At 40.4% G+C, this 14,884-nt stretch overlaps 1 protein-coding gene across 1 annotated transcript in view; it reads right to left on the minus strand.

The window, feature by feature from the left end:
• GLRA3 (glycine receptor alpha 3) overlaps positions 1-14,884 on the minus strand; it is a 334,324-nt gene that overhangs the window by 41,978 nt on the left and 277,462 nt on the right. The window contains exon 8 of the mRNA XM_063920651.1: positions 12,416-12,562. Coding sequence (XP_063776721.1) covers positions 12,416-12,562 — 147 coding nt within the window. The remainder of the gene's footprint in view (positions 1-12,415; positions 12,563-14,884) is intronic.

Here is a 14,884-nt window from a genome sequence, read left to right on the forward strand (position 1 = left end):
ACTGTCCTCTTACTATATATACTGCGCACAACTTAAATGCACCACAGGTATGGATGGATAGTATACTTGATGACACAGAGGTAGGTAGAGCAGTGGACTACTGTACCGTACTCCTATATATTATATACTGGTGGTCAGCACAATTATGCACTATCCTCCTACTATATATACTGCGCACAACTTAAATACACCACAGGTATGGATGGATAGTACCACAGGTATTGATGGATAGTATACTTGATGACACAGAGGTAGGTAGAGCAGTGGACTACTGTACCGTACTGCTATATATTATATACTGGTGGTCAGCAAAATTATGCACTGTTCTCCTACTATATATACTGCGCACAACTTAAATGCACCACAGGTATGGATGGATAGTATACTTGAAGACACAGAGGTAAGTAGAGCAGTGGACTACTGTACCGTACTGCTATATATTATATACTGGTGGTCAGCAAAATTATGCACTGTCCTCCTACTATATATACTGCGCACAACTTAAATGCACCACAGGTATGGATTATTAGTATACTTGACGACACAGAGGTAGGTAGAGCAGTGGACTACTGTACCGTACTGCTATATATTATATACTGGTGGTCAGCAAAATTATGCACTGTCCTCCTACTATATATACTGCGCACAACTTAAATGCACCAAAGGTAAGGATGGATAGTATACTTGATTACACAGAGGTTGTAGAGCAGTGGGCTACTGTACCGTACTGCTATATATTATATACTGGTGGTCAGCAAAATTATGCACTGTCCTCCTACTATATATACTGCACACAACTTAAATGCTCCACAGGTATGGATGGATAGTATACTTGACGACACAGAGGTAGGTAGAGCAGTGGACTACTGTACCGAACTGCTATTTATTATATACTGGTGGTCAGCAAAATTATGCACTGTCCTCCTACTATATATACTGTGCACAACTTAAATGCATCACAGGTATGGATGGATAGTATACTTGATGACACAGAGGTAGGTAGAGCAGTGGACTACTGTACTGTACTGCTATATATTATATACTGGTGGTCAGCACAATTATGCACTGTCCTCCTACTATATATACGGGATCCGGTCTGAAGATCGACAGTGTCTAGGTCGACAATGTTTAGGTCGACCACTATAGGTCAACAGTCACTAGGTCAACATGGATGGAATGTCGACAGGGTTTCTAGGTCGACATGTGCTAGGTCGACAGGTCTAAAGGTCGACATGAGTTTTTCACTTTTTTTTTCCTTGGGATTTTTTCATACTTAACGATCCACGTGGACTACGATTGGAACTATAAAGTGTGCCGAGCGAAGCGGTAGTGGATCGAAGGCACCATGCCCGAAGCATGGCGAGCGAAGCGAGCCATGCGAGGGGACTCGGTGAAATAATTTGGGATCCCGGTCAATTTACGAAGAAAACGACACAAAAAAAATCCTCATGTCGAACTTTAGACCTGTCGACCTAGCACATGTCGACCTAGAAACCCTGTCGTCCTTCCATCCATGTCGACCTAGTGACTGTCGACCTATAGTGGTCGACTTAAACATTGTCGATCTAGACACTGTCGATAAAACGAACCACACCCATATATACTGCGCACAACTTAAATGCACCACAGGTATGGATGGATAGTATACTTAATGACACAGAGGTAGGTAGAGCAGTGGACTACTGTACCGTACTGCTATATATTATATACCGGTGGTCAGCAAAATTATGCACTGTCCTCCTACTATATATACTGTGCACAACTTAAATGCACCACAGGTATGGATGGATAGTATACTTGATGACACAGAGGTAGGTAGAGCAGTGGACTACTGTACCGTACTCCTATATATTATATACTGGTGGTCAGCACAATTATGCACTATCCTCCTACTATATATACTGCGCACAACTTAAATACACCACAGGTATGGATGGATAGTACCACAGGTATGGATGGGTAGTATACTTGATGACACAGAGGTAGGTAGAGCAGTGGAATACTGTACCGTACTGCTATATATTATATACTGGTGGTCAGCAAAATTATGCACTGTTCTCCTACTATATATACTGTGCACAACTTAAGTGCACCACAGGTATGGATGGATAGTATACTTGAAGACACAGAGGTAAGTAGAGCAGTGGACTACTGTACCGTACTGCTATATATTATATACTGGTGGTCAGCAAAATTATGCACTGTCCTCCTACTATTTATACTGCGCACAACTTAAATGCACCACAGGTATGGATGGATAGTATACTTGACGACACAGAGGTAGGTAGAGCAGTGGACTACTGTACCGTACTGCTATATATTATAGACTGGTGATCAGCACATTTATGCACTGTCCTCCTACTATATATACTGCGCACAACTTAAATGCACCACAGGTATGGATGGATAGTATACTTGACGACACAGAGTTAGGTAGAGCAGTGGACTACTGTACCGTACTGCTATATGTTTCATACTGGTGGTCAGCACAATTATGCATTGTCCTCCTACTATATATACTGCGCACAACTTAAATGCACCACAGGTATGGATGGATAGTATACTTGACGACATAGAGGTAGGTAGAGCAGTGGACTACTGTACCGTACTGCTATATATTATATACTGGTGGTCAACAAAATTATGCACTGTCCTACTACTATATTTACTGCGCACAACTTAAATGCACCACAGGTATGGATGTGCACCACAGGTATGGATGGATAGTATACTTGATGACACAGAGGTAGGTAGAGCAGTGGACTACTGTACCGTACTGCTATATATTATATACTGGTGGTCAGCACAATTATGCACTGTCCTCCTACTATATATACTGCGCACAACTTAAATGCACCACAGGTATGGATGGATGGTATACTTGATGACACAGAGGTAGGTAGAGCAGTGGACTACTGTACCGTACTCCTTTATATTATATACTGGTGGCCAGCACAATTATGCACTGTCCTCCTACTATATATACTGCGCACAACTTAAATACACCACAGGTATGGATGAATAGTACCACAGGTATGGATGGATAGTATACTTGATGACACAGAGGTAGGTAGAGCAGTGGACTACTGTACCGTACTGCTATATATTATATACTGGTGGTAAGCAAAATTATGCACTGTTCTCCTACTATATATACTGCGCACAACTTAAATGCACCACAGGCATGGATGATTAGTATACTTGACAACACAGAGGTAGGTTTAGCAGTGGACTACTGTACCGTACTGCTTATATAATATATACTGTGGTCAGCAAAATTATGCACTGTCCTCCTACTATATATACTGCGCACAACTTAAATGCACCACAGGTATGAATGGATAGTATACTTGATGACACAGAGGTAGGTAGAGCAGTGGACTACTGTACCATACTGCTATATATTATATACTGGTGATCAGCACAATTATGCACTGTCCTCCTACTATATATACTGCGCACAACTTAAATGCACCACAGGTATGGATGGATAGTATACTTGACAACACAGAGTTAGGTAGAGCAGTGGACTACTGTACCGTACTGCTATATGTTATATACTGGTGGTTAGCACAATTATGCATTGTCCTCCGACTATATATACTGCGCACAACTTAAATGCACCACAGGTATGGATGGATAGTATACTTGACGACACAGAGGTAGGTAGAGCAGTGGACTACTGTACCGTACTGCTATATATTATATACTGGTGGTCAGCACAATTATGCACTGTCCTCCTACTATATATACTGCGCACAACTTAAATGCACCACAGGTATGGATGGATAGTATACTTGACGACACAGAGGTAGGTAAAGCAGTGGACTACTGTACCGTACTGCTATATATTATATACTAGTGATCAGCAAAATTATGCACTATCCTCCTACTATATATACTGCGCACAACTAAAATGCACCACAGGTATGAATGGATAGTATACTTGACGACACAGAGGTTAGTAGAGCAGTGGACTACTGTACCGTACTGCTATATATTATATACTGGTGGTCAGCAAAATTATGCACTGTCCTCCTACAATATATACTCTGCATAACTTAAATGCACCACAGGAATGGATGATTAGTATGTTTGACGACACAGAGGTAGGTAGAGCAGTGGACTACTGTACCGTACTGCTATATATTATATACTGGTGGTCAGCAAAATTATGCACTGTCCTCCTACTATATATACTGCGCACAACTAAAATGCACCACAGGTATTGATGGATAGTATACTTGACGACGCAGAGGTAGGTAGAGCAGTGGACTACTGTACCGTACTGATATAATACTGGTGGTCACTGGTCAGCAAAATTCTGCACTGTCCTCCTACTATATACTACAATGCACCACAGATAGGGAGCGTTTTTCAGGCAGAGAACGTAGATATTTTCAGCACACTGAGCACAGATATTTGCAAGCACACTGAGCACAGATATTTGCAGCACACTGAGCACAGATATTTGCAGCACACTGAGCACAGATATTTGCAGCACACTGAACACAACTGAGAGAACGCTGCACTTCCTCTCCCTATCATCTCCAATGCATGAGTGAAAATGGCAGCGACACGCGGCTCCTTATATAGAATATGAATCTCACGAGAATACGACAGCGGGATGATGACGTTCAGGTGCGTTTGGGTTAACCGAGCAAGGCGGGAGGATCCGAGTCTGCCTCAGAACCGTGTAAAATGGGTGAAGTTTGGGGGGGTTCGGATTCCGAGAAACCGAACCCGCTCATCACTAGTGAGAAGATATGTGTGAACTGTGCTGAGTGGATGCAATTTGATAGGTAGGTTTAGGAAAGTTATGTGGGCGGTTCTGGAATTTGATATGCTTGCCTGAAGAGGTTAGTTTTCAGGGAACGCTTGAAGGTTTGGAGACTAGAGGAGAGTCTAATTGTACATGGAGGGAGCATTCCACAGAGTGGGTGCAGCCCGATTAAAGTCCTACAATCGTGAGTGGGAGTAATGAATGTGGATGAGAGACGCAGATCTTGTGAAGAGCGAAGAGGTCAGGTTGAGAGATATTTTGAGATAAGTGAAGAGATGTACTTTGGTGTAGTTTGGTTAATGGCTTTGTGTGTAAGTAAAATATTTTATAATGAATACGGTAGAATGCAGTTAACCAATGGAGGGACTGACAGAGTGGATCTGCAGACAATGAATGTCTAGCGCTGAAGATTAGCCTTGCAGTTGCATTAAAAATGAATTGTAATGGTGAGAGTCTCGTTTTGGGAAGACCAGATAGGAGACTATTGCAATAATCAATGCGGGAGGTGATGAGATCATGGATTAGAGTTTTAGCAGTGTCTTGTGTAAGGTTTGGTCGTATTTTGGATATGTTTTTTAGATGCATGAAACATGATTTTGAGACAGATTGAATGTGGGGAACAAAGTACAGATCAGAGTCAAGGATGACACCTAGGCAGCGAGCTCATGCGGTAGGGCAGATTGTCGAGTTTTCAACAGTGATAGAGATATCTACTATTGGCCAGTGGAAATATAATTAACTCTGTTTTTGAAATATTAAGTTTGAGGTGGCGAGATGTCATTCAAGATGAAATGGCAGAATGGCATTCAGTGACACGGCCCAGTACAGATAGGGACAAATCAGGGGAGGATAGTAGATTTGAGTATCATCTGCATACAGATGATCCTGAAAGCCAAACGAGCTGATTAGTTTACCAAGAGATGAGGTATAGATAGAGAAAAGCAGAGGACCCAAGATTGAGCCTTGTGGTACTCGAACTGAAAGAGGTAGCGAAGAGGAGGTAGATTCAGAGAAGCGAACACTGAAGGAGCGATTAGATAAGTAGGATAGGAACCAAGAAAGGGCTGTGTCTTTAAGACCTAGGGATTGTAGTGTTTGTATGAGAAGAGAGTGGTCCACAGTGTCAAAGGCAGCAGATAGATCTAGAAGAATAATTAGTGAGTAATGGCCTTTAGACTTCGTAGTGACCAAATCATTAACCACTTTAGTCAGTGCTGTCTCTGTGGAGTGTTGGAAACGGAAGCCTGACTGAAGTGGGTCCAATAAATTGTGTAAGTTAAGAAAGTGTATGAGTCGAGTGTAGGCAAGTCTCTCAAGTAGCTTAGAGAGAAAAGGGAGCTGAGAAATAAATTATTTGCCCAAGGATAATAGCAGTCTTAGTTATATTTTTTTATGACTCTATCCCACGAACACTTCATTAAATGATATTATAATATAATACTAACAGAAGGTTCCCTAAACATTATACCCTGGGTTTTCTTACAACCAAAGCCGACATTCCAGCCATTAATCGGCAGGTCCTTTCTGTTTTAATTCCATGTCACTATCTTTTATAAAGTATTTACCCATTATTATGCACTAATGTATTGCCTAAAAATAACATTCAAAACTTATATATGACCTACATGGAAATCCCTTATGGCTTTAGACTCTAAGCTGTACCTATTGCCTCTTGAGATATTTTCGGCACTTGTACCCATACTACGCATACCACTAATTCATATATTTAAGTATGTAGAAACATACATTTGGAATCATGAGCAGCCGATAGTCTAGTGGTTAGAACGTCAGCTTATCATTAAGAAGGGCAAGAGTTCGATACCTATAAGAATGTGTTTTATAATTTTCATTATTATTATTTTTGTATTGTATTTTATAAATTACATTTTGCAATTTTTACATCCTTTTGATAATATGTACATGTTTGATGATATTCAAAAATATATTGTGTGTCTCTCCTTGACAATAGAGTTTTTTATTTAGTGTGTATATAGGTAGTTGTATAAAAATACTATGCTGATTAGCAAAGATTTATTATAGACGATATACTACACCTGTGCATTTACTTGGACAAATAGGAAAGGGTAACCAATTAGGATGATTAGGTATACAAAGTAATCTAAATACAAGGCATATTACTCTTTGAGGAAGCACCCAGGTGCGAAACGCGTTAGAGGGAGAATTTGCTGATCATTCTACAATTCTAAAGCTGATGGTGTTTTGGTCCATAAGCTGGAAACCAAGGATGGCCAAACATGACTCTTTAAATCTGAAACCGCCGGCTGGGTCTCCTGTAATGAGGACGCGGCCAACCAGCTGACTGGGAGAGTCAGATCTGCATAGCCGTCCGTATACAAGCAGCTCCAGCTTCCCGTGCTCTGTTGAGTGGACACAGACGGGTGAGAGACAGCACCATACACCGCTGAGTGCAGCGCAAGATCCCGCAAACAGCTATTCGGTCTGTAGTGGTAAGCTGCCGTATATGGCATTCAAGCAGCAATCACATTACGGGACAAGTATTATAAGCATCATTTGCACATACTGTGGGACGGCACATATACAGTTCCACTGTATGCATATATAAGAGACTGCATCTTGCATTTGGCAAAATTATAAGATTGTGCAAAAGTCTTCACACCACGTATAGAAATACATATTCCATGGAATGCTAGGCTGTGTGCACACAGCATATGAGCAGCAACCACAATTTGGGAAAGCACTTTTAAGCGCATTTGCTTCTAAAACATATTTATGGGACAGCATTTCAAAGTTAAATTGCACTTTTTTATGAAAGATCTATTTCTGGGAATAGGTATTATCCAGAGCGTGTGTAAGTATTCATACTATATATGGTAATACATGCCAGGTGTTTTTTTAGTGATTGTTGAAATTAGGAAGAGTGTTAGATCACATGTATACATTATTTTTATATAGTGAAAGCAGATTGTTAAATAATCTCTATTTTTTATTTTCTATTTTCTATTGAATAAAAACCAGATGGTTATTCATTATACAGGCGTCTTCATTCATATATGTACCATTTAATATCAAAGCGCAAACAGTCATTTTTTGTTTTTTAGTCTATATAAGGTCCCACACTTGACAGTGCATGTCTGGGCACAAACCAAGCATGGAGGAATTGTCTGTAGACCTCCAAAACAGGATTATCTCGAGGCACAAATCTGGGGAAGGGTATAGAAAAATATCTGCTGCTTTAAAGGTCCCAATGAGTACAGTGGCCTCCAGCATCCATAAATGGAAGAACTTCTACCATATTCAATATAAAATACTTTTACTCAAACATAAGGCCATTAACCATACTGCACCAATGTACATCTCTTTGCTCATCTCAAAATATCTCCCAACCTGATCTCTCCGCTCTTCACAAGATATACATCTTTCATCCACACTCTGTTAAATATCTAAGTGCATAAGGAATATCATTCATTTTATTAATACAATACACTCTCAAATTTAATAGGTATACAGCTATACCCATCATATAATATACCCTAACCCTCCATCCATTTTGTTAGATAGATGACCTTTATACAGACATTAGTTCACTAATCAGATACATGTACCTTTAACAGAGTTTAGCAAACTCATTGTGTGTAACAGAATTGGAATTAGCACCAAATAAGGCTAACCAGCTTCTAGCTGGTACCCTGTCCTAATATGAGCATAACATTGTACTCCAAGATGCATGAAATCATTGGGAGTGTTATAAGAATTGGGTGTAACCATGTATTATAAAACTAAATGAATCACCATGTTTTCTCTGGTGATGTCTTTGACCCGGGCTGAAAGGATGTGCCTCTCAGCCTGTATACGGGCGTGGTCTTTTAAATAAATAATTAATTTTTTATAAATCTGACTTCAATTCAATCTTTTACTTAGCTGCAACAAGGAGACATAATGGTAAAAATTAGGATTTGACAACTGATTACTTGCTCACATGCACGATTGCATGACTTTCTTTGTGCTGAACCCACTCTGTGGAATGCCCTGCCAAACACAATCAGACTCTACCCAAGTCTCCAAAGCTTCAAGCGTTCCCTGAAAACTCACCTCTTCAGGCTAGCTTATCACATTCTAGAACCGCTTACTCAACCTCACATTCCTGAACCGCTCACTCAACCTTCATAAGCTTTCCTATCTGATTATGTCCCCAGTGTACAGTCCGCACATATCCTCCCCATATTTTCTCTTTCTTCAGTTTCCCTTCCTTCTGACCATGGTACATCATTGCTGTGATGTGATATCATGCAACCCACCTAGAACCTTTGATATCCGGTGGACAGATATGCAATAGATAATGCCTTTCCTTGTCTATCAATGCCTATTTCCCTACAGATTGTAAGCTTGCGAGCAGGGCCTTCCTACCTCTATGACTGTTTGTTTATTACCCAGTTTTGTTTTATCATTGTCTCCAATTGTAAAGCGCAACGGAATTTGCTGCGCTATATAAGAAACTGTTAATAAATTAATAAGTTCAGACCCACCAGGACTCTTCCTAGAGCTGGCCGGCCATCTAAACTGAGCTATCCTGGGAGGAGGGCCTTAGTCAGGGAGGTGACCAAGAACCCGATGGTCACTCTGTCAGACCTACAGCATTCCTCTGTGGAGAGAGGATCAACCTTCCAGAAGGACAACCATCTCTGCAGCAATCCACCAATCAGGCCTGTATGGTAGAGAGGCCAGACGGAAGCCACTCCTTAGTAAAAACCACTTAGCAGCCCGCCTGTAGTTTGCCAAAATGCACCTGAAGTACTCTCAGACCATGAGAAACAAAATTATCTGGTCTTATGAGACAAAGATTGAACTCTTTGTCATGAATGCCAGGCATCATGTTTGGAGGAAACCAGGCACCGCTCAGTCTAATACTATCCCTACAGTGTAGCATGGTGGTGGCATCATCATGCTGTGGGGATGTTTTTCAGTGGCAGGAACTGTTAGACTAGTCAGGATAGAGGGAAAGATGAATGCAGCAATGTACAGAGACATCCTGGATGAAAACCTGCTTCAGAGCGCTCTTGACCTCAGACTGGGGCGATGGTTCATCTTTCAGCAGGACAATGACCCTAAGCACACAGTCAAGATATCAAAGGAGTGGCTTCAGGACAACTCTATGAATGTCCTTGAGTGGCCCAGCCAGAGCCCAGACTTGAATCTGATTGAACATCTCTGGAGAGATCTGAAAATGGCTGTGCACTGATGCTTCCTATCCAACCTGATGGAGCTTGAGAGGTGCTGCAAAGAGGAATGGGAGAAACTGCCCAAAGATATGTGTGCCAAGCTTGTGGCATCATATTCAAAAAGACTTGAGGCTGTAATTGCTCCCAAAGGTGCATCAACAAAGTATTGAGCAAAGGCTGTGAATACTTATGTACATGTGATTTCTTAGTTCTTTATTTTTAATAAATTTGCAAAAATCTCAAAAAACTTTTTTCACATTGTCATTATGGGGTATTGTGTGAATTTTGAGGGAAAAAAATGAATTTAGTCCATTTTGGAATAAGGCTGTAACGTAACAAAATGTGGAAAAAGTGAACCGATGGGAATACTTTCCAAATGCACTGTACTTTGATCATTTTCAGCTTAATTAAATTAGCAGACACACAGCATGCCATCATACAGAGAGATGCCAGAGGAACGCTGCATGAGTAAGGATTCGTAGGTGCACCCAGTGATGTGCCCCAAAACTGACCCCCACCATGCCTGCGTTTTTGCTACCATTACCCCATTAATGCACACAAATGGTCAATTACTCTGCATAAAGGTAAACGCTGCAAGTGGCATCACCATTAGACTTTGGCACATGCACTTAATTGCAAAAACCTTGACATAGTGTCTGTCATCTCTACTTTCTAAGCATCATAATGAAGGTTAAGGGAATAGAATGTTGTCTAGAAGCAAAAATCACCTGTCTGCTATTAGTCTATTATTTTGAGGTTTTGTAGTTTGATTTTCAATTCAAATGTTAGTTAATCAAGGATCCTATATTTGTTTATGTAAAAGAACCTATGATGTTAATCGATTTTTAGTGAGATTTGGTTTTATATCCGATTTTACATTTCCTTTTAGAAGGCAAACAGCATGGTAGAAGGAAAAGTTTTTCGGAAGGTTTCATGGAAAGATGCCTATGAACATTTGTTTTATTTTGCCATGCAGAGCCAGATTAAGGAGGAGGGCACAGGGGGCACATGACCCAGGCTGCCCTTGGAATTAAGAATGTGATACTAACATATGGATTACCTGGGCCGCAAGTAGAAGAGGAGGAGAGGGAGGGGTCATGTTCTGAGGAGGGGACAGGACTAGATGGCACAGGGAACAGATCTTCTGATTCCTACTGCAGGTACCATGAAAGACAGGAGGGCAGAGTAGATACAGTCTCAACTCCTGAGGACCTAGTGATAAGCTGCTAGCATCAACTGCCTGACTTGGAAGGCAGCAGCATAACAGGCTGGCAGTACGGCTTTTGCTAGCACAGCTACCTGAGCACATTACATCATCATGTCACACAGAGGGGCCTGGGCCACCAGCACTGGGAAGGGCAGCACTACCATCCTGAGGACTGTACGAGTGGCTGTACAGATTGCAGGGTGCATGTCTGGAGCATCCAAAGGATGCTGTGGGCATCACCACAGCATCCATACTGTCTGCATGGTGCTATTCCCGGAACCTTGCTAACCAGAAGCAAGGGCTATGGGGCAGTGATGATACCACCCCGGGCCCTGCACTCTGTGTGACAACACCCCTTGAACACACCTAGTTATGGCCCTGCTGCTGAGTTTGTTGTAACCGGAGACACTAGTGCACGCACTGGGAGTTTTTCACTACTCAGAAACCCCGCTGGCAGGTCAATTTTCTTTAGACTAGCTGCCTGGAGCCCTGTGATCTAAGCCCCACCTCTCATGGCATAATGTTGTGTAGCAGGTCTATGGTGAGAGGGAGAGGGAGGGATTAATATTACAATTCTATGACACTTGCATCATTTTGGTGCCTCCCCTTCACCTTTGACCCACCAATCGCAGCATTATGCTCAAGTGGGTGGAGCCTAATCAATGCAGAGTGCCCAGCGGCAGCCTCATCCTCATAAGCACCTGTGCAGCAGCAAACGCGAGGGTATTTGTGATATATACAGTGTGTGTGTGTGTGTGTGTGTGTGTGTGTGTGTGTGTGTGTGTGTGTGTAGAAAATGGAGTAAAAGCATGGTGCAAGTAGCATTTTTTACACATTAACAATGCGGGTGGGGGGGCTGCCTATTTTGTTAGTCCTGGGCCTCACAATTTTTGATGGCAGTCTTGCCCCTAGTTATACCTCTCAACACTATGCCTAACTGCAAAATTAATCATGAAAAATGCTATTGCATTTAAATATAAATCTTAAATAAGAATACATTTTTTATATAAAAACTGTATTCAACAACCAAATAAAATGAAGTTCTACAGCATTATTACCTTTGCTAGATAGCAGCAAACTGTCATTTATATGTTGACATTATTTTCCAAAAAGATTGCATAAAGTTCCAAATAAATTAAAAATATCATAAAACTTTAAGAAATGTAAACCACACACATGTAACTCTGAGAAAATGTCATACAAGTGTTTATATATATCATAAAATACCTTATTCTTCTTTCTCCTTCTTCGAAATCTTAGAAGTTCCTTGTGCTGCCTGGATACAAAGTTGACTGCTGCATACTCCAATAAGGCAGAAAACACGAAGAGGAGACAAACTGCCATCCAAATATCAATAGCTTTAACATATGAAACCTATGAAAAAGTTAAAAGAGTGATGTTCAAATATTTCAAATAATGTCAAAATTAGGATCACAATCTCTGTATTTGATAAGATGGCAGCATATATGCAGATATGTGTATGTAGGTTTCTCTAATGATCAATGTGTAATTAAATTATGTTTCACTAGTAAAAATGTATGCTACATGTCATTTCACTCTGCCAATAAAAAAACATCAGGGAGATAGAGTATCATCAGTAACCCAGGATGTTCAGAGAAAGTTATGTTTGATTATATTATATTGTATTATATTAGCAATATACAAACATTTTGAATCCTGGAGATGTTTTATACCAATTTTCAAATTTCTGAGATAACTCCTCAATGTTCATGGTGACAACACTGGTGAGAGCTTCTATTGGAGTACTGTAGCATTCAATAAAGTGTTTCAAAGTTCAGAGAATAATGGGAAATCTCCTCACTGGGCTTTTTTATGCATGATAGATAGTCTTGGGTGGTTTCAAATCTTCTATTACAGTACACCCTGTTACTGTCACTGACACCTCTTTTATCACCCATACTAACTAAATGCAACTGTACTGTAATTCTGATTTTTCATCATAATCTACAGTGTTCCAGTATGCCCATTTTCACCACGATGTACATGAATAACTATACTGATTCAATTCACTGTGGGCATTCTAAAGGTACCCATACATCTGCAATCGCAATTTATTTGAGATTCCCAAGATATATTGTTTCTTCAATCCAACTGACTTGCCCATACATTACAGATATATTTCAGTGATTTGCAGATTATTTTCAGTTAAACAGATCTGCCAATCTTGAAATACTTATCAGTTTACTAGAAATGTTCTGCAGATTGTTGCCCATACACTAGCAATCTACAATCCCAATTGATCTGTGAAATTAAACATGTTGAAAAACCTGATTTAACAATCCCAATTGATTTGTGTACCCCCATACATTGCAGATTTATTGACACAATCATCTGCAAATTGCTAAATTGCCTGTATCAATTGCTGATGTATGGGCCCCTTAACCCTCTTTAATAGACACATTGGTGAGAACAAAGTTCAATGAGAACAAATTTTTATATACTCTAGCTTGATTCTATAGCCAGTAAAAAATAATTTATGCAATTGTGAACAAGTTACTCCCAAGTTAGGTAACACATTATTACTGCTACACTTTAAACTAGCAGACACAGTTGTAATATTTATTTATTAGGGAAGTTACTTAAAGAAGGCTGCAGTCATTTTCCATAAAAGTAGACTTCAGTGTCCAAACAATCTGATGTCATTATTTTTCCTTTAATCTGAACTACATGTTTCATACCATTTTAAACAATCCTTAGTAGAAGTCAATAAAAAATAATTTTCAGTTTTATGATCATGTGCACTCTGTTCAAAACTTCTCATGCTTTATAGTCTCTAAGGGTCATAAACATAAGTAAAGTAAAATAAAATGAAATAATGCTCAATATTTCTAGCACATACGTGACTGTGTTAGCTAATGAGCTGTTAGTGAGCTTTTGCATTCTCATATATTAGAAAATCATATAAAAATGAGAAAACGATATTAATACTAAAACATTACTGCTGTTAAACATTGAAAGCTATATATACAATAAAAATGTTAAACTATTTTGAGGTTAAAATACAAATCTTTTTTTTTCTGTAATGTTTAAAATATTATTTAAGTATATTGCTCTATTATTCCAAATTCAAAATGCCTGGAACAGCACATTGCAGCCAATTGCAATACTGCAGAACCACCCAAAACATCCAAGGGATGCTCTTGGCAAGCACCATGCATTCTGAAGCTGTGGCAGAGATCTACTTCCCAGAGAAGGGCAGGCAGAGGCAGCTGCATGACATCTGACACAGCCACTGTGACCCAAAACATGGCAGCTCGTCTACTGCCTTCGCCGCTAGGCTGTGGAGGCAGGGGGCTACCCTTTAGATGCAAGCGCATCACTGTTTAGCAATGTGCTTGCATTACAGCGCGGGGGGGGAGGACCTGGCATGAGGGGCAGCCTTGCCATCTGCTGGGCAGCCCCCTGCATGTTACAGAAAGCAGTTATAGTTTTGCCGCAAAACCACAACTCATGCTGAATTAGGTCCTAAAGCTGGTAGACTTCTGCCACACTGCTCCCTCCTCCATTCCTGGCCTCCGTGCCCCAGGTGGTGCTAATGTGTGGAAGGATCTGGACATTACGAATCTTAACCTCCTTAGAGCTTTTTATGTGGATCTATACTCTCGGCAGGGACGTGCAGTCAGGGGAGGCAGTTGTCTTTAATGATTAAAATAATATAAAGGAAATACTTATGAC

This window comes from Pseudophryne corroboree, chromosome 1 (assembly GCF_028390025.1).
Source record: "Pseudophryne corroboree isolate aPseCor3 chromosome 1, aPseCor3.hap2, whole genome shotgun sequence".
Taxonomy (NCBI): domain Eukaryota; kingdom Metazoa; phylum Chordata; class Amphibia; order Anura; family Myobatrachidae; genus Pseudophryne; species Pseudophryne corroboree.